The sequence below is a fragment of the Hydra vulgaris genome, chromosome 10, assembly GCF_038396675.1.
Source record: "Hydra vulgaris chromosome 10, alternate assembly HydraT2T_AEP".
Lineage (NCBI taxonomy): Eukaryota > Metazoa > Cnidaria > Hydrozoa > Anthoathecata > Hydridae > Hydra > Hydra vulgaris.
The window spans coordinates 49,236,851-49,259,000 of record NC_088929.1 but is presented as its reverse complement, the minus strand read 5'-3'; the positions used below and the strand labels follow the sequence as shown (position 1 = coordinate 49,259,000).

The following is a 22,150-nucleotide window of genomic DNA, read 5'->3' as shown; positions in this document are numbered from 1 at the left end:
CCCTTAAGTCTTTGCCTAGGAGGCCTTCTACAAGACAGTAGCTGGGTGCATTTAACATCTGCCCAAGATGAGTATTTTTATCGAGACACCATCTCTAGCCTTTACTCAACCAAGAGCCCCAAGGCAGGGGGTGTTTTAAATCGGAGTTGGCATCTCCTAGCCTTTGCCTAAAAAGGCGTATCCTACAAGGCAGCAGGACATGAAGCAGATTGTACTGGGTTACATGTTACCAGTAGCAGGATAACCTGATCTGACAACAATATATATATATATATATATATATAACATATCTATATATATATATATATATATATATATATATATATATATATATATCTATTTTATATATATTGTGTATATATATATATATATATATATATATATATATATATATATATATATATATATATATTATATATATATACATATATGTTATATTACAAATAGTTTAAAAAATTAATCAAGGAGCGATATTATCAGTTGAAAAACATATATATACATATATATATATATATATATATATAATATATATATATATATATATATATATATATATATATATCCTTATCTGTAGTGGTCTTTTTGGCCTTGAGGAGGTGAATAACAAAAAAAAAAAAAAAAAATTTATATATGTATATATATATATATAGTTACATACATACTTACATTTATTTATTATTATTGTATATATATATTATGTATATATTATATATATTTTATATACATATATATATTATATATATATAACATATATATATATATATATAAATTGTGTGTATATATATATATATATATATATATATATATATATATATATATATATATATATATATATATATATATATATATATGTTATATTACAAATAGTTTAAAAAATTAATCAAGGAGCGATATTATCATTTGAAAAACATATATATACATATATATATATATATATATATATATATATATATATGTATATATATATATATAGTTACATACATACTTACATTTATTTATTATTATTATATATATATATATATATTATGTATATATTATATATATTTTATATATATATATATATTATATATATATAACATATATATATATATATATATTGTGTATATATATATATATATATATATATATATATATATATATATATATATATATATATATATATATATATATATATATATATATGTTATATTACAAATAGTTTAAAAATTAATCAAGGAGCGATATTATCAGTTGAAAAACAGGCCAAACAACTGACAGATTTGAAAACTACTTATAAAACTAAAAAAGGCCTCTTATATTAAATATTTAAAATTTGTACAATTAAATAAATCTTTTTCTTGATATTTTCTAGTTATTTGTATCAGAAAATACCATTTCCTTTTCATATTGCTTTATATTATATTGATAGTTGCATATATTGTATTACATATATATGTATATATATATAAATATAATATATTTATACAAGGACGAACCCAGGCTGATATATTACTAATATATATATACATTACTAATATATATATATACAGGTATATTATAATATATATATACATATATATATACATATATATATATACATATATATATATATATATATATATATATATATATATATATATATATATATATATATATATATATATATATATATATATATATAATATATATATATATATATATATAGAGGTAAAGATATATTACTAATATATATATATATATAGGGAAGAACCCCGACCTGTTTTAATATGGGTGCCAAAAAAAAAGCACCCAAATAATATTTTATCTTTTAACCTTTTTTTTTCTTTTTTATTAAAAATAGAAAAACAAAGATTCGGTTTTAAATGTAAAAGTATATAAATAATTTTCAGTTTATTTTAGCTATTTTTGCGGCAGTGGTTTTCTGGTAGAGCGTTCGCATCATAAGTGAGAGGTTCCTAGTTCGATCCCCACCACGTCCCTGGTAGTACTGTGCTCAACTTGTTTCTCCGCGCAGTGGCCTTGTTTGTAAAGTTTCATGTTTCGGAGTTATAGAGTTGAGAGAGGGTTATAACCACAATTAGGTAGCCTCCTCGTCTGTAGTGGCCTTCTGGGTCTTAGGGAGGTGAATTTTAAAAAAAAAAAAAAAAAAAAATTTTTTCTTTTCTTCAGGACAATAAAATGAATTAAAAAGCAAGCTATTTTCATGTAATTGTGTGATGTAACTGTCCTTCTGTTACTAACTGAATGTTAGTTAAAAAAATAAATATCGTTATGAAACTTAATTTTAAAAACTTGTTACAAAATTTTATAACAATGGAATGTATAAAAAGTTTGCTTTTTTTAAAGATAAAACAATTTTATAATATCCATTCGGAGTAAAGTTAACTTTTGTTTGATGACAATAAAGAGTGAACTGCTTTTGACAATAAATGAACAAAAGCAAAAAATAAATGAACAAATGAAAATAATAAAAGCAAAAAATTTATGGTCTTAATAGTTATCATGCAAATTTAATTTTTGAATGAATGAACTTTGAACGAATGAAGTTTTGAATGAATAAACTTTTAAATAAATGAACTTTTGATCTTTAGCTATTTTAGTTTACGTGAGGAAAACGAAAAAATTAAATCTAAACTTTTTCAGAAAGTTTTGTTTCTTTTTCATATACTTTTTGACTAAATAATAAAGATAATGGTTACCATAACTTAATAAAAGCTTTATTTACCTAGTTATTTTTAAACTCACAAAAACTGCAATATCATTATTTGAAGAATTATTTGCTATTTATAGCATAGATTTATTACTTTTTAGTTTTTTACAATTTTGTTATTACATTAAAAACTATTCTTTACAGTAAATATTTTAAAAACAATGTCAACTGCATTTAATTTTAATGATTTTAAAAGAAACACTTCCTATTTTTCTCTCTCGCATTATTGCTACAAATTTTGTAATTTTTTTAATATTAAGCCGAAGGCTCACTCTAAATTTGTAGCCTCAGGCCCACTTGGTCCTTAATCCGGCCCTGCTTAAGTAGTGCAATTATTGATTAAAAATTGTTTAAAGTATTTAAACATTTACTTAATAATTATTTAAAAACATTAATAGCTACTAAAATCAAATTTACTAAAATGTATATATATATATATATATATATATATATATATATATATATATATATATATATATATATATATATATATATATATATATACATACACACACACACATACACTGACACACACACTGACGCACATATATACAGATATATTCACACCAACACACACAAATGTATATGTATATATAGATATTTATAAATAAAAAATTTTTTAAATAAATTTATTCTAGTTTCTTTTTCTGTTTTAAAAAATATACATATTTTTTTTAGGAAACAGAACAACTTGCTTTAGAGAAAGCTAAAATGATCATTTTAGAAATACAAAAGCAGACAAAAGATAATCAGGCTAACATCAGTCACAGTTTATAAAAATAAACCTTTTATGTATATAAATAAAATAGTAATGACAAAATTATTTTTATAAAAAAAAAAATAACTCAATGGTAGTATTAAATTGTATAAATATGTAAATATGTTGTTAAAAACATCTTTTTTTATATTTCTACTCACTGTGAAAAAAATCCATTTTTTTTATGGAATATAAAAACATATTTTATAGTACAAGAATATATTTTGAAGAACCTAATTTTTTTTGTTTACATGCATAGTATATATATATATATATATATATATATATATATATATATATATATATATATATATATATGTATATATATATATATATATATATATATATATATATATATATATATATATATATATATATATATATTTATATATTTATATACTATAAATATATACTCTCTCATATTTGCATTTCAATTCACGCTCTTTTAAAAATTTTTTGCAATAACTATGCCTTAAAAAAAGGCAATTGTTATTGCAAAACACACACACACAAACACACGCATATATATATATACACATACGCTGTAGCTAATTAGGATATACATCTTTTTTTGGTTTATTCCATTTAGCTTTTTCAGAAAATGAAGAATAATAAAAAAAGCAGATAGCTACCCCAGACCAAATGCGGTAGTGGTGTAGTGGAAGAGCGCCTGCTTCATAAGCGAGAGGTTCTGAGTTCGATTCCCACCACGTCCCTGGTAGTACTTGTTTCTCCGCACAGCAGCCTTGTTCGTCAAGGTTCGTGTTTCGGAGTTATAAAGTTGAGAGAGGGTTATAACCACAAGTAGCCTCCTCATCTGTAGTGGCCTTCTCGCCCTTGGGGAGGTGAATAACAAAAAAAAAAAAAAAAAAAACCCTTAGTCAATGTAGCAGCAGTCCTTGCATGTACTTCCTATTAAGTCAGTTGATGATATGATAAAGCCTTTAACAGCAGGCTATTTCAGTACAAAAAGAGTCAATGAATGTTTATCTATATGTGCTATAGTGTAAATGTGCTATAGTAAAAATTATTTTTTTTAAAAAAAGTTGTTTAGTTATAATATTCTATAATTCATTTATAAACATTTAATAATAATATTTTACATATACCGTAAAATCGCCTAAGTTTGTTCACCATGTAACTTCGGTCATTTAAGAAAAGATATAAAAAAAGCATGCAAAACTCAGGTTTTACAAACTATTTTTTCTCAAATAATAGTGATTAGTTCGTAAATATGAATCTTTTAAATAAATAATAATGTTTATATGCAACCTGATGAAATAATTATTTAGCAAAACAACAATTTGAAAAAATGCATACTATTAAAATCTAAAATAAGCAAATTATTAAAATAAATGATAATATTTAATCTTAGTATTATTAAGAATAACCAAATTAATTATATTTACACAAAAAAATATTAATTTTTGAAAATTAACTACTTTTTTTATAAAAATTAGTGTAGTTTTGAAATACTCTAACTCCAGTCATTCACGCATAAAAAATGAAGGGGACAATTAGCAGTAATATTGTGAAATGTTGATAAGTGTTGCAAATGTAAAATTTACTGGTACCTTTAATTGTAAATTTACCAGTAAATTTTGAAATTTTTGTAATTGATACACACCATGGTATTCTATTTGAATAAAAAATTTGTTGACTAGTTACAATAAAAATTAAAAATACAACTACTTATATTTAAAAAGGCCTTTTTTTATGTGCTCCTTCTTGTTCTCTTTGGTGCCCCAAAAGACTTTTATTTGAGCCTGGGGTGACTGGTACTGGTATTACCTGGTATTATCATAATTTTACAATAAAACAACATTTAAAAATTAGTTTTCATTTTTTGTGATGTTAAGTTTGTGATATGTTATTAGTATTTATATAGAGGCCGAACTTATGAAATGGTATTGAAAGTTCAGTCAAAGTAGATGTTTTCATTTTAAATTAAATAATGAATACTAGTTTTTGTCTTTCATTTTTTTATTTTTACAATATCAATTATCAATATAATTTTCTGTATGTTTCAGGAAAAAAAATTGAAAATTTTTTATTTATGCGTGATAAATAAATGTTCAAAGCTGAAGTGACTGAACTTAGGCGATTTTAGGGTATTTCTTATTTTATAAATTGCACGTTTTTGTTTTTAATAATTTTTTCTTTAAATTGACAACCTATTTATTTTACTAGGATGTCATTAAAAATATTTTATGATGCAATGTCGCAACCATCGCGATCTGTGCTTTTGTTTTTGAAATGCACAAAAATACCATATGTACCTGTTTTAGTTGATATTGCAAAAGGTTTGTTTTGCTAAAAGGTTACGAAAAAGTTTTGTTTTAAGTGAAAGTTTTTTATTTATTTTTTATGCTATTTATTTGCCCAAAGCTGAGTTCAATACTTTTTTTTTCTTTTTCTTTTTCAATTTTACTGACAAGTCCTTTTTCTGTGACTAAATATTTGAATTCCTATTAATACTTTGTATGAATTTTTAGGTGGCACAAGAACAGCAGAATATAAATTGATTTCACCATCGCAAAAGGTACCTGCTATGCAGGATGGAGACTTCTTGTTAATGGAAAGGTTTAAATCATTATTTTTAAAGTTTCATATTTAAAAATCTTTTTTATAAGAAACATTTTTCAATATGTGCTAAAAGAATCTAAAAGAATCCTCCAAAAAAAAATCTTCCTAAAATTTATTACAGAATATCTTTCCTCTATGTTTTGCAATTTTCCATTTTAGTGCATTTGCTTCTTTAAAAGACCATCTTTAAATGGTGTTCATAGTAATGAACAGTATTATAAACATCATTTAAAGATGTTTATAATAACTTTTAAACTTTTACGTTATTTTAGATCAATATTCTCTAATTTTATTAAAATTTCTTTTTTACCATCTGATCATCACTTGTGTTTTTGAAATTTCTTTACTATAAAAGCTTTTTCAGTAGAACATGTGTTTTTCAGTAGTACATGTGTTGTTTAGTAGAACATGTGTTGTTTAGTAGAATTTTTTTTTTGGATATGCTCATGATTTTTTTTATCTTAAAGAAATAAAGAGAAAGCAAAAAAAGAAAATACAGGCACTAAATAAAACCATATCAAGTCAACTTTTTTGTTTGTTTTGTTTTTACCTTTTTCTCTTCTAAGAATTAAAAACTAATTAAATCCACTACATTCCTTCCACATCTTCCTTCTGTTTTATTCTTTCTTCCAGTTTTTACACTTTGTTTATCTCATTGTTTTTTTTTTTTTACCTAATTTCTATGCTACTAACAGCTAAGGTGAATTTTTAGTTCTGCCATTCTAAAATATTTATGTGAGACAAGAAATGTTGATAGTCATTGGTACCCTAAAAACCAAATGGAACGAAGCAAAGTTGATGAATATTTAGCATGGCATCATTTAAACTTGAGAAGTGGTGCATCTGGGATTGTTTTTAAATCTGTAACTTTTTTATCTTTTTTTTGTGCAACTTTTAATTAATGCATTATTTTTTTTTAAACTACTATTTTAAATTTGTTTCAGATCTTTAAACCCATGTTGACTGGCCAGCCTCCTTCAGATGTTACCTCAGAGCTAAAACTTTTTCAAAAGTGTTTAGAAATGTTTGATTCATATTTTTTAAAGAATACATTATATATATCAGGCAATGAAGTTTCGATTGCTGATCTTTTGGCTTTGACTGAGTTTTCACAACTAGAGGTTTTGTATAAAGTTTTTCTTTTTAGCTGTTTTTTTAATTTAAGAGCAAAAAGTTCTTAAATTTGTTGTTAAAATGTAAGCTTCTCTCTCTTTACCTTAATAAATTGCAATATACAGAAAATATATTTTATAATTAGTGTTGTGAGTAAAGCAAAGGTTCAATACTAATATTAACAATATCAAGAAATACATAAGAAGAACTTATCAAGCAAAATATTTTACGTAACAAAAGATTTGGGAATATAAAGTTTACTAATACTTGCTTAAACATGGAGCAGCCAATATAACATAATATGATAATATAATCATATATAATATATATCAAGTAAATATCATATGATATGCTAATATGAAAATTATTATATATTATATATATTATGTAGTATATGTTAATATGAAAACTAATATGCTCATGCACATAGTTTAAATCTTTAGCTGACAAAGAATTATTACTTACATTAGCTGTTATGATTTATTTACTTTATACAATATACTTATTCCAAGCACAGTTAAAGAGTGGTTTATACAATATACTTATTCCAAGCGCAGTTAAAAAGACGAACATATTTTACTATTAAAATGTTATATAGAACTTTACTTAAATTTCTGTGTTGTTTAACAGGACTTGACTATTCAGCTTGATTATTCACTTATTCAGCAGAACATTTCAAACTTAAATTATCAAAGTATTCAACAGCATTTATTCATCTAAATTATCAAGAGTTTAACAGGACTCTAAATTAAACAGGATAGTGATCAACTAAATTAAAAGTTTTATTTGTAATTTGCTTGTAAAATGTTTGCCATTTTTTAAAAAGTGGATTACTCACTTAAATTACCAACTTATTTAAGATTTCTTTGCTAAGATTTCTAAATTTTTTTAAGATTTCTAAATCTTAAAAAAAAAATTAAACATAAATCAATTAAAAACCAAATTCAAAATATTGATGAAGTTTTAGTTATATTTTTGTTATATTAGAATTAAATTTTACTCACATTCATTATTTACATTAATTTTAAAATGTTTATAGTAATGAATAATATTAAGAGTGTATTTTGCATTGTTTATTTTTTGTATTACTCCTATTTATAGTGTATTTTTGTATTACTACTATTTAATAACTTAAATTTTTTTAATGCACTGATTTTAATGTTTTCAAAAATTTGAGTTGAAAAATTAATTCTGAACTAAATTTAAAACTAAATTGTCTTGCTGCTTTATAGAATTGATTTTGCCTCCTAGCCAAAAACTTGAGAGGGAAGAGAAGTTCTGTTGACCAGCCTCTCACATTTTTTATCTATTAGGCTGGTGTAAATGTAAATCTGTGATAAGTTGTTTCCTGCCTAGAATGATGATCGTTGGATTTTCTACTTATGGAGATTCTACTTTTAACAAATAACAAAGTTTCACAACAAATAGGTAAATTGATATGTAAGTATATGCTGAGGCCAAGCATGTGACTATTGGAGTTTTAGTAAATCAATGTCATTAACTCTGAGATCCAAAGATGAAACAAAATTAAGTCAGTTTTACAATGTTTGCTTGTGCCTCTTTGTTAATGGCTATGCAATTCTTCCTGTTATATACTAATGAGGCTACAGCTTCAAAACTCAGTTTAATGGTTCTGAGGCTTGCTCATAGTAAAGTTTTCCAAACCCTGTGGTAGCTCTCAGAGAGGCTGGTTTGATCAACAGCCATAAAATATCATAGTATTAACAATGCACATTGCACATTAAAATATGTCCCTGTTAGTGCTTATGGTGTGCATTTCCAAGGCCACATATGGAGCCTTTTGTTATAAATTTAGGTTAATTAGCAAAACTAAGGCAACTACATTGTTTAAGGTGCCATGCATTATCTATGATTTATTTTCAAGCTTATTTTCTTATAACTTAAAACATAATCACCAATACCTAATAGTATCAATCTATCTTTTACGAATATCTGTGGTCTTCAAGTAACTTTTCATCTGCTGAGTTTTACCTTAAACAAAATTCACCATTTATTTACTTGCTCATTGTGTGACTAAATTGAATTCAGCTATTCATCTTCGGATGTTGATGGCTGTTATCCATTAATTTGCATAGACTGCCTGGTCCGGGCGTTACTAATGTATCAGTTCACCTATTTAGCACCTCTTTACTCAATCTCAATTTTCCTTGTTCTTTATTGTTCTTTTTCTTTTCAAGGCTGCACTTTTTTCGAAGTTATTTATAAACAAATTGACTACGCCTATTTACTTTATCCATTTACCAACATTGTTGTTTTTGCTGGCTTTAATGCTCATCACTCTGAACCGAATAAGACAGAACTATCTGCAAAGAACTTTCTCTAATTTGTATCTTGAATCTATTGACCACACTCTTCCTTTCATCCCGAAGAAACTGATATCATTTTTTTCTGTTTCTAAATTATTTTTGTTTTAAACTCATCTACTGACTGTGATAACATTCTTGTAATAGTCTTACAATAGTAACAACCATGTAACAACACAGTAGTAACACATGTAACAACACAATAGTAACACATGTAACAACACAATAGTAACACATGTAACAACACAGTAGTAACAACCATGTAACAACACAACAGTAACACATGTAACAACACAGTAGTAACACATGTAACAACACAATAGTAACACATGTAACAACACAGTAGTAACAACCATGTAACAACACAATGGTAACACATGTAACAACACAGTAGTAACACATGTAACAACACAATAGTAACACATGTAACAACACAGTAATAACACATGTAACAACATAGTAGTAACACATGTAACAACACAGTAGTAACACATGTAACAACACAGTAGTAACACATGTAACAACACAGTAGTAACACATGTAACAAAACAATAGTAACACATGTCACAACACAATAGTAACACGTGTAACAACACAATAGTAACACATGTAACAACACAGTAGTAACACATGTAACAACACAATAGTAACACATGTAACAACACAGTAGTAACACATGTTTTTCAGATCTTCAATACTCTCTTAACTATTTACTGAAAGTTTTCCTGCTGGAAAATGGCATTACTTGTTCTAATTTTTAAAAACTCTGAAGAACACTCCTCTCCAACTATTGTCCTATCAATTATTAGCAATTATTATTATCATATATTTATCATTATATATAGTCTATTATTAGTAAGGTCTTTGAGTATTTAATTAACAAATTTCTAGTATGTCTTACAATCATACACCTAAAGTGTATGATTGTAGTCATACACTTTAACTCTATTAGGTGACAACATAGCTATATACTATAATTTTATACTAATAAAACAATATACTATATTTTTTATAACAACGCAACTATATACTATAGCAGGCCTTGTTACGAGATTTCGCTGCGTAACCAAAACGCGTAACGCATTTCAAAGTAACTCAACTCAGCAAATGTATTTTGTATTGTTAGAAGTTATATTGTGTCACTAGCGTATTTTCAAGTACCGTATTGTAATTACAGTTATTTTATTAACACGTTAAAAATCATACAGACAGTTTTTTTTTTCTCACTATAACAAAAGTTACAAATAAAATCTTAGTTCTTATTTGAAAAATTATTTTTATCATTATTTTTGAATATGAACTAAATTTTATTTTGAAAAAAATATTCTCTTCATAAAACGTAACTTAATATTTGTTTATTTTTTTATAATTTTACAGTTGGTTTTTTGTTATTTTATTAGCTGTTAATGAATTTTTTCTTATTTATTTTGTGAACTCATTTTAATACTGTTTTTAAACAATAGTTTTATCAGTTACTGTTAACATATTCGTGATCATAGTTTATTTTTATAAATTAAACAAACCTCATAAAAACTTTACGTTATTGAATTGATAATAAACTTAAAATAAAAGTATCTTATTAATAAAATATTTGCATCAAAATAAATCGTGCATTTTTTAAACTATTATGACAGAAAATAATTTATATATTTTAAAGGAAATTATATGTTTAATTCCTTAAGATAAAACTTAAAACACTATTTTCTTTAACTAATTCTTAACAACAACAAAAAAGTTGTTAAACAAACTGTTTCTTTAACAAAAAATCTTTTAGTTGGTGTGACACACAGGTGGTGCTTTGTCACCCTTCTGCACAATGAATCACTACACAGTCAACACTAAAAAGTTTTTCATATGAGAAACTTTAACTGTTGATGAAGCATTTCATATGAGAAAACTTTAACTGTTGACGAAGCATTTCATATGAGAAAACTTTAACTGTTGACTAAGCAACGATCAAAGAAGCTTCTAAATCAGGCTTTTTAGCCGATTTAAAAGCTTCTTTGATTGTTCCAATCGAAAAGTTTTTAGTTTTTCTGTTAAAAGTTGACATAAAGGTCAGGCCACACTGACTTTTCCAAGTGTTTTTAGAGTTCTTCTGACTTTCCTTTCTTCAACATTGAACAATTTTGCTGTCTTTCTGACGGATACAGTAGGATTTTTTTTTAAATGCTTTTTAAGCTTTTCTGTGAACATTTTATCAACTTTTTTATTCACTGGAAAAGGCATTTTGGCTCTTTCAGCACTGCCACGTTTAACCATTTTGTAAAATGTAGTTTTAGATACTCCAGAAACACGAATCACTTCATGTGCAGACAAACCCGCGTGAATCAAATATAAAACTTCAGTTCTTCAAATTTTATTAAATTATTAAACAAATTTTATTTACTATTTTATTAAAATCTTATTATATATTAAACAAATTGTGGAAGAATTTTATTTACATCACAAAACCCAGCCGAAAATTAGTTCGCGAATTACTGCCACACCCTGTATTTACTATAGTTTTATAACAACACAACTATATATTATAGTTTTGATAAAATGTCATCTTTTTTTAATCATTTAGAACAAGCAGGAGGTCTCAAATCTTATCATTTTTATGTGACAGTTCGAGACTTGTAGAGGCTTGTTAATTTTTACTCCAGCAAAACTCAGGTATTTACTGCCAACATTTACTGCAATATTGTTGATGTTGATGAATGGCAACTCTCTCACTAAGTCCTCTAATTTATATCTGCTCTGATTATCATTAACTACTAATCACTCATGGAAACCATTTATACAATCCATAGCGAAATTATCATCTGCTAAAGTTGCCTCTCTTTATTGCCATTGCCATTTTCTTATATCTGATTCCATTTTCAAATCATTTACAAGTTTATTATTCGTCCCGTAAATGTTGTCATGTTTTGGCTGGTTCTTCTAGAAATGACCTTTCTTTTCAAGACATCCACAAAAATATTGTTAATAAAGTTAAAGCTGTTTAAGTTGTCATGCTTAAGCCTGTGTCTCATTTGAGTAAGATTGCATCTCTTTTTTACAAATACTGTCATGATTGCTACTGAAACAAGCTATTATCTCTTGTTCCATCAATCGAAACTCAATTTTCAACTACTTAAGTGAAAAAATGAAATCTTGTGTAATTTTATTTTTTCACTTAAGTTGTTGAAAGTATTAAACCTAGTGCATTTTATAAAAAGTTAACATAAATGGTATTATTACAAGAAGTAGCAATACAAAATACACTTTTATGATCATTATTAGAAGTGATTATTAAAGTATATTTAATTATAATTGCATAGATATTGTAAATAATTGTATAAAGATTTATATTTGTTTTTAATTTTTGTTTTTAACATATTTATTTTTATGTTAGCTGTTAGGTGAAAAGTCTCCTGCATTGACAGATAAAGTTAAAGATTGGATGAATCGATGTATTAAAACAACAGAGCCACATTATTCTGATGTTCATAAAATTCATCTGAAATTAAAAAACAAATTGATATCTCAACTTTAGAGATTATTTTTTAGAGAGATTTTTTTTTGAAGTTTTGTATGAAAGAAATCTGGTTTTTATTAATAAAATAGCAGGTTAAGGTTAACATTTTATTAAAGAAATATTTTTTGAGTTTATTTTTGTATTAGAACCAACATGTTGCCTGCTGATGTAGACATGCCTTAACTATCAATGTATGTACTGAAGTTAATACTAATGCTTATGGCTATTTTCAGTAGCTGACCTTGATGCTTTAATTAGCTGACCATATACGAATATATATTTCTTACTATTAAATTGGGAGCTTTTAGATTAGTTTATTTTCTCTTAGGCAATTTTTTTTTCACCACAGCTAAGCTGCCTCACCTACCCCAATAAATAAATAAATATATATCTTTATATATATATTTAGTGACTGAACTCCTCCTAAATGACTGGACCGATTTTGATGAAATTTTGTGTGTGTTTTCAAGGGAATTCAAGAATGGTTTAAATTCACAATTTGGTCTACTGGAAAATGTTATATATATATATATATATATATATATATATATATATATATATATATATATATATATATATATATATATATATATGTATATATACATATATATATATATATATATATATATATATATATATATGTATATATACATATATATATATATATATATATATATATATATATATATATATATATATATATATATATATATATATATATATATATATATATATATATATATATATATATATATATATATATATATATATATATACAACCCGTAGATGTTGTCCGAAAGTTTTTTCCATATTTTGTTGACAAAAAGTAAAAATTAAAATGCAAGACCGGAATTATTTTTTTTTATTAATTGATAGACTGCCTGCCCCAACCAAACCCTCAGTCGATGTAGCAACACTCCCTTGCGGGTCAGGCTAAAAGACAGTAGATGTAGCAGCACTCCCTTGCGGGTCAGGCTATTTGTCAGTCGATGTAGTAGCACTCCCTTGCGAGTCAGGCTATTTGTCAGTCGATGTAGCAGCACTCCCTTGCGAGTCAGGCTATAAGATAGTCGATGTAGCAACACTCCCCGCATGATTTACAGCAAAAATAAATAAAAATAAAAACATTTTATTAAAAACATTAAAAATAAAAACATTTTATTAAAAAAAATAAAAATAAAAACATTGTTTATATTGTTAAAAACATTCAGAATGTTTTTAAAACATTCTGGTCAATTAAATTTGCGTTTTTGTGGTTTTTTTCAAAAACGATTTATTTGTAATAAAATTAATGGTTTTTACTTTTGTCCAACACGCAAATGTTGGACGAAAGTCAAAAGTAATTAAAAGTGACATATGTGTTGGCGTAAGAATCACTTTTTTCCTTCCGCTCTTCCCAAATACAACAGACTATAGATCTATATATATATATATATATATATATATATATATATATATATATATATATATATATATATATATATATATATATATATATATATATTTATATATATATATATATATATATATATATATATATATATATATATATATATATATATATATTTATATATATATGTATATATGTATGTATGTATGTATGTACATACATACATACATACATACATACATCTCTATATATATATAAGGCAATGTTTGTATGTTTGATATTAGCTATAGGCATCAACACCTCTGGACCAATCAATACCAAACATGGCACAGGCACTAAGTAGGTCTGAGCAGTGTATTTGGCCAGGTTTGGGTCACCAACAGCCCCTCCTTACCCTAACCCTAACCCCAAGAAACCCGGGCGAAGCGCCGGGTAATCCAGTATATATATATATACTCTTGCTTGGTCATTTTTAGTTTTCTAATGTCGGGTCAGTTTTTTGTTTGTTTTTTTTTAAAAAAAATTGTATTTAAGGCTAGAAAAAGTTTAAAAAGTTTTTTTTAAAGTTTTTATTATTTGATAGACTGCCTGCCCCAACCAAAACCTCAGTCAATGTAGCATCACTTCCTTGTTGCAGCAGGCTATAAGATAAAAATGTAACTCCATTGTTCTACTGTCCAATTTTTATAAGTATGGGCAAATTTTAATTTAGCTTTTCTATTTTTTTCTGAAATATTTTTTTGCAGCTATGTAACTAAATAGCACTGTTATATCAAGATGTCTTTTTATAGTGAATATAGTGAGTTTCTGAAACTTTTAGTTCTTATTCCTTTATTACATTTCGAGCAGTAGCAAAGCTTTTTCACAAAAACCTACAATCAGTAGCTTTTGATGTTTTTGGGGGCGACCTCCAATGTGCTTGGTTTGGACAGTGCCTCTGACTTTGCATCTACTGATCTCTCAGTTAATCACCGATTTTTCCATATTATACTTGACAGATAGTTCATGTTGTTGAACTCCATTACTAAAATTAGTAATGACTTTTTGCTTAAGGTACTATATTTATTTCTGGCCATTATTTAATCCTAAAATGTTAGAACTATATATCAAGTTTATTGTTATAGCAAAATGATATTTTAATAATAAAGTTGTACTATCAAAACAAAATAACTAATAAGAAATTTTTCTACTTAACATGATTTACTGAAATTAGATATATTTTTGTGGTTAGATTTTTGTTTACTTTGGTGTTATTGTCAAAGTTGTTTTTGTTTTGAAGTTTATTCAAATGTTTGTAGTTAATAATAATTTTGAATTTTTTTGGTGTTAAAAATAAAAATATTTTAAGAATTTGTTTTATTTATATTTAATAAGAATGACTTTTTAAAATTAAATAAAAATACAACATTTTTATCTATAAGTAAAGATTTTTAATTTAATCATGTTGTCTCCTAAGAATTTGCTTTATTTTTTGATGTTCATGGTAGATAATTTACACACACACAAATATATATATATATATATATATATATATATATATATATATATATATATATATATATATATATATATATATATATATATATATATATATATATATATATATATATATATATATATGTATGTTAGGGTGGGTTGAATTTTTTTTTTTTATGAAACACAGAAATAAAGTTGCATTTTGTTGTCTCTATTAATGATATATAAAAGAAATGTAATAAAAATTTGATTTTGTTTTGCCAACTCTAACTTGAATTTTACTATGTCAGGTCAAAATGATGATATTTTACAACAGTCATATAATTGCAGGATAAAAGCATTAAGATTTGAAATTTTTTGATGATTCATGTTGATAATATTATATTAATAGTATATAGAACTTTGCAAAAGTTTAGAGCACCCTACGAAATAAGACAAAAAGCTGTCAGTGTTATTTGTTGACTTCCGAATAACATGATCCTGCATTTCATTACAAGATATATACTCGTACATATTACATTTAAATTGCGTTATTTGTTTTTTTGTTTTAGTTTAATTAGGTAAAATTGAAAATAAAAATGGTTACTGTTAAAACACGAAGTGAAACTGAACATGGTATGCTTGAACAACCTAGACCATTCCAAACAAATCAACTGCCAACTTCTGCTGATGTTTTCAAAGCATATGACTGTTTATTAAAATAATAACAATTGTGCAAGTGTTACTGAAAGAGCAACAGTCATAGTTAATGAAATTAAAGCACTGAACAACAAAGCAAGTATTCCTACCATTGCAGTCAGCAGCTTAGTTATTCGCATAACTGTCACGACAGAAAAAAACATAAAATGCTTGTAAAACTTTAAGTAAAAACTATGAAACTCAGCATATAATAACATCGATATGTGCTAAATACACACACCAAATGATTTTTTTTTTACCATGCCATTGACTGCATTAAGTCTATAAAAGTTGTGTTGTTCAGAAGTGGTAAAAAGTAAGCGTTATGACCGTTGCACTACATAGAGTTCATTTTTGAAAAGATACTTTAATGCTGTAACTTTTAAATACTAAATTATATGATAGTATTTTATATATCTGGAAAGTTTCAAGTCATTTCCATTTTCGGTTCATTTTTAATAGCTTCAAGAGTCTCAAATGTTACGACTGCCACTCTCGCAGAATTATCCATATATATGTGTATATATATATATATATATATATATATATATATATATATATATATATATATATATATATATATATATATATATATATATATATATATATATATATATATATATATATTATATATATATATACACACATATATATATGTGTATGTGTGTGTGTATATATATATATATATATATATATATATATATATATATATGTATATATATATATATATATATATAATAATATCAATAATATTAATAATAATAATCATAATTATTAGAGATTAAAGTGCCATTATTTACAACAATCACAATAGTGATGAAGTAATTCAGAAGCACTAAAACAAGTTGGCTATGAGTTTGAAAAAGTTCATATTTTAGTCTTTTTTTAAATGTTTAAGAGGTTGAGTTTTGTGTGTTCATAGATAAACCATTCCAAATTCGAGGTGCAGTCATACCAAAAGAATTTGAGCCCAGAGAAGTTTTGTTGACGACGTGTAAGTTGACAACTGTCTAATGATCTAGTATTTTGTTTTGAAGTTTGGACTTCAAGGAGTTCAAATAAATATGCAGGAGATTTAGATAATAAAATTTTATGTGTGATAACTGATATCTTATAGATTATTCTTTGATTTATTGGTAGCCAATGAAGAGATTTCAGCAATATTTCTGATTTTTTTTTTTTTTTTTTTTTTTAGGTTATTCACCTCCCCAAGGCCCGAGGGGGCCACTACAGTCGCGGAGGCTACTCATGTTTATTTAATTTTTTATTTTTTATTATTTTTTTTTTTGTGTTTTTTATTATTTTTTTTTTTTTCTTAGTTGTTATTCGTGGTGCAACCCTCTCTCAACTCTTTAACTCCGAAACACGAACCTTGCCGAGCAAGGCCGCTGCGTGGAGAAACTAAGTTGAGCGCGGTACTTCCAGGGACGTGGTGGGAGTTGAACTCCGAACCTCTCGCTTACAAAGCGAGCGCTCTTACCACTACACCACTACCGCATAATACCGCTCTTACCACTACACCAATACCGCATTTAAATGAATAGGAGAATGGAAAACCATTCAAGATAAGCTATTTTGAATTCGTTGGAGTTTTTATATATATATATATATATATTTTATATATATATATTATATGTATATATATATATTATATGTATATATATATTATATGTATATATATAAATATATATATATATATATACATTTATATATATATATATATATATATTTATATATATATATATATTTATATATATATATATTTATATATATATATATATTTATATATATATATATATTTATATATATATATATATATTTATATATATATATATTTATATATATATATTTATATATATATATATTTATATATATATATATATATATTTATATATATATATATATTTATATATATATATATATTTATATATATATATATATTTATATATATATATATTTATATATATATATACACACACAGTATTGGCGATTATTAACAATCCATCATGTTATTTTAGTATGAATATAAGTTTGAAATTAGATATTTTATAAACTAAAAGTGATTATTTCCTAATTTTTTTTTATTGAAATACATTTAATAATCACAATATAAATTTCTTATAAAGTAATAAAAATTAAGAAAATTAAAAACTGAAATAATGAAATTAAATTAAGTGTTCATTAATTCATTAGTTCATTAGTAAGTGTTCATTAGTTCAAGTATCAAAAAAAAAAAATGTTGCCATAATAAACTAATCATAAAAACAAAATTAACAAACCTTAATTAAAAAATACTTACAAAATATAAAAAAAAAAAGAATTAACAATTTGTTGACAATCCTTTTGCTTTTAAGCATTAATTGGTATGATTTGGCATGGAGTTTACTAAATTCTCAGTAATCACCTTTGGATCACTATTTAGTAATTTTGTTACTAATTCTTTCAGCTGGTCCAGCTCGTTTATTTTAATTCGACCAAGATTATGGTTTAACCCAGGCCACAAGTTCTCTATGTAATTTAGATCAAAACTATTGGTAGACCAAGACATGATTTTAATGTTGTTTTCCTCAAACAATTACTTGCAAATCTTAGCAGCATGTAGCATTATCTTGTGGGAAGATTCCCATGTCTTTTGGGAAAATGTCAATAGAAGGCATCAAATAATTATCCAATATGTCTAAATATCTTAGAGAATCAAGCCTTCCATCAAATATTTTGAAATTATCAACACCTTCATAGTTCATTCAGGCCCAGATGCCTATACTACCACTACCATTTTGTTCTATTTGTAGAACAATTTAGGTCCATTTTGTAATGTGACTTTCATCTCATCATCACTTGGTTTTTTCTTTAATCAACTTCAACGTTTATTTCATCTCTGAAAAGATTGTTGTGCCACATGCTCATAGACCAAATTTTATGAGATAAACACCAGGTTTTTCTTGTTTCTGATTTTTTATCAATAGACATAGTTTTTTGGATGCAGCTCACCACATGTAGTTGTGTTTTGTAGGACTCTTCTAATTGTTTGAGCACTAGCAACAACACCAGAAGCATTTTGTCCTTTTCGACTGAGATCAGTAGATGATAAACTTTTATTTTTCTCACTATGCGAATAAGTGAACGCTCATTTCTTTTATTTGAAATGCTGAGTCTTCCAGGACCTAGAAGATTTTGAATTCTATTGTATCTTTGATAACAGCTAATTATTCTGCTAAAAGTGGTATGTGTTGTGTTAAAATGTTTTGCAGTTTCTCTCATTAAGAAGTTTTGTTCATTCATTACTATGGTTTTACATTTTGTTATATTATAAATAACTTTTCCAGTCAATTTGATTGTTTTATTGCTGAAATATTGTAGTTTATTAGATACTGATTTTTCTATTTCATTTTACGCAAATTTTTCAAATATTTATAACAATTTAAATAAAAGTTCTCAAATAATTATGAGTAGTTTGCATATAAGAGTTTTAATTAAAAACAAAGGAAATTTTGAAGGTTGAAATTTTGAAATAATACAGTGGATTGTTAATTTTGGCCATAATAACTATTTTAGATTATAATATATATGTCAAAATAAAGCAATATAATAAGCACATCAAATAATATTTTTATGAATATCTATATTTATTTGAAAGAAAATAGAATGCTCATCAATATACATTTTTTATATTTATAAAGATTCAAACAATCGTTGATTTAATATCAATCAAAGCCCAATGATATCAAATAAACATGCTGGATTGTTATTAATGGCCAACACTGTGTATATATATATATATATATATATATATATATATATATATATATATATATATATATATATATATATATATATATATATATATATATATATATATATATATATATATATGTATATATATATATGTATATATATATATATATATAATATATATATATATGTGTATATATATATATATATATATACACAGTGTTGGCCATTAATAACAATCCAGCATGTTTATATATATATATATATATATATATATATATATATATATATATATATATATATATGTGTGTATATATATATATATATATATATATATATATATATATATATATATATATATGTATGTATGTATATGAATAAATATTATATATATCACACGTCCCGGGAATCATGAGAAACTGAAGTCATGGAAGACTCCGAAAAAATCCTTTGGAGGGAATGATCCTCACACATTACAGTTCTCAAAAATGCAAAAAATGAAATCTTTTGTGACTGTCCGAGGAAAAAAAATCAATTTGAATTTTTTCATTTATTCCTTAAAATCATGAAATGACAACTCTGACTCTTTTTGCATTTTTACAGCATATGTAAACAAATTCTACTCAAGCACTCTTTAGATATGGATACTAAGATGAATGTGTACACAATAATCTTTAAAAAGGATTCCTAAATCAAGCCAAACAAATTATAAACTCTTTGAACACTCTTGCTGTTGAAGTCAATTATGCATGTTTTGAGCCACTTTGCATACTCTGATATTTGAAGCTGTGATGCAGTGCCTCAGTGGCTTGCTCACTGTATTTGCCAAGTGATTCTTTTTTCAACAGAATAACATCTTCCATATGGAAGAACACTGCGTGAACTTTTGGGGTGACACTGACCCTTTGGAGAGAAAGGTATGATGCTCTGAAGGCCTGAATCTTTGAAGCGAAGTGAGGATCAAGGGTACTGCCAAAGCAGGAGGACACTACAGCATCAAATCTTTGAAGAGTGTCGATGATGCCAAAAATATTGAAGGCACATTCCTGTATAAAGAAATGCTCAAATTTAGTAAAGAAAAACAGAAATAGCATAAGGTAAGTTGTAAAACTTAAAAATTACCTGCTCAGCCAGTTGCCTCAGCACATCTACATTCCTCAGAAGCTTACGACATTTATTGTTAGCAAACTGGCCACCATGGAAAGGCTGGCTCTTGATGTACAGTGATCTTGGCCAATCATCAGCCTTTGGCCAAGCCTCTTTCAAGGCCTTGAAGAGGTGATTGACCACACCAAGGAGGAGGTGGAGCTCCATGGGTGCTATGAAGGTGAGGACCAAAGAGCTGTCTGGTTTGTCGAAGAGTGGCAAGTGAATGACATTCTTGAACATTCGTGTTTGTTTTGGATCTTGCCCATGTGCCTGAAACACAAGAGTAATTTTATTTTTCCAATTTTTCTATTAAATTGACATTAATGAAAGAATAAAGGTTAGATCTGGTATCAAGAAACAGTTATTGTTGTTTGAATTGGTAACTGAAATAGTCAAAAATTAAGACTGTTATAAATTTTCTACGTAAAGAAGGAATGTAATTTTTACCTGAAAGACATCAAAGTACTGTCGCAGTGACCCAAACGTCCGAAGGTTCCCTTTTTGAGAGAGTTTTTTTGCTTTAACATCACATTAAGTGCAGGGATGTGAGCAGGAATGGGACTGAATGCCACATACAATGTTGGCCAGTTTTAAGTCACAGGAGAGGAGGAAGTCAACTCCATCAGGATGGATTAAGTCAAGGATCTTCTGAATGATGGTGTAGATTTCAGGAACATCTTCAGCAATGGCAACCAGAAGCTGGTGCCTGACGCTTGTGTCTTTGCCACTTGTGAAGCCAGAGTCTTTTTTCGAG

The 22,150-nt window shown here is 25.8% G+C and overlaps 2 protein-coding genes across 6 annotated transcripts in view; both read left to right on the top strand.

The window, feature by feature from the left end:
- Positions 1-3,683, top strand: part of LOC101237552 (A-kinase anchor protein 10, mitochondrial) — a 63,303-nt gene extending 59,620 nt beyond the window's left edge. For all 5 annotated transcript variants that reach the window (XM_065808220.1, XM_065808218.1, XM_065808217.1 and 2 more), the window contains one exon: positions 3,368-3,683. In XM_065808220.1, coding sequence (XP_065664292.1) covers positions 3,368-3,466 — 99 coding nt within the window. In that variant the 3' untranslated portion in view covers positions 3,467-3,683. The remainder of the gene's footprint in view (positions 1-3,367) is intronic.
- Positions 3,684-5,470: 1,787 nt separating this feature from the next.
- On the top strand, positions 5,471-13,074 carry LOC100204148 (uncharacterized). Its single transcript, XM_065808215.1, has 6 exons — positions 5,471-5,557; positions 5,637-5,749; positions 5,942-6,029; positions 6,745-6,895; positions 6,977-7,153; positions 12,849-13,074. Exons 2-6 carry the CDS (start codon positions 5,638-5,640, stop codon positions 12,987-12,989), a joined length of 669 nt encoding a protein of 222 aa, XP_065664287.1. The 5' UTR covers positions 5,471-5,557; position 5,637; the 3' UTR covers positions 12,990-13,074.
- The last annotated feature ends 9,076 nt before the right edge of the window (positions 13,075-22,150 follow it).

Bases quoted from the DNA above. Each gene is read 5' to 3' on its own strand.
- LOC100204148 (XM_065808215.1), top strand. From the start codon at position 5,638: ATGTCATTAAAAATATTTTATGATGCAATGTCGCAACCATCGCGATCT. The intron at 6,030-6,744 runs GTTTAAATCATT...GTGAATTTTTAG, and splicing joins GACTTCTTGTTAATGGAAAG to TTCTGCCATTCTAAAATATT. The intron at 7,154-12,848 runs GTTTTGTATAAA...TTTTTATGTTAG, and splicing joins CTGAGTTTTCACAACTAGAG to CTGTTAGGTGAAAAGTCTCC.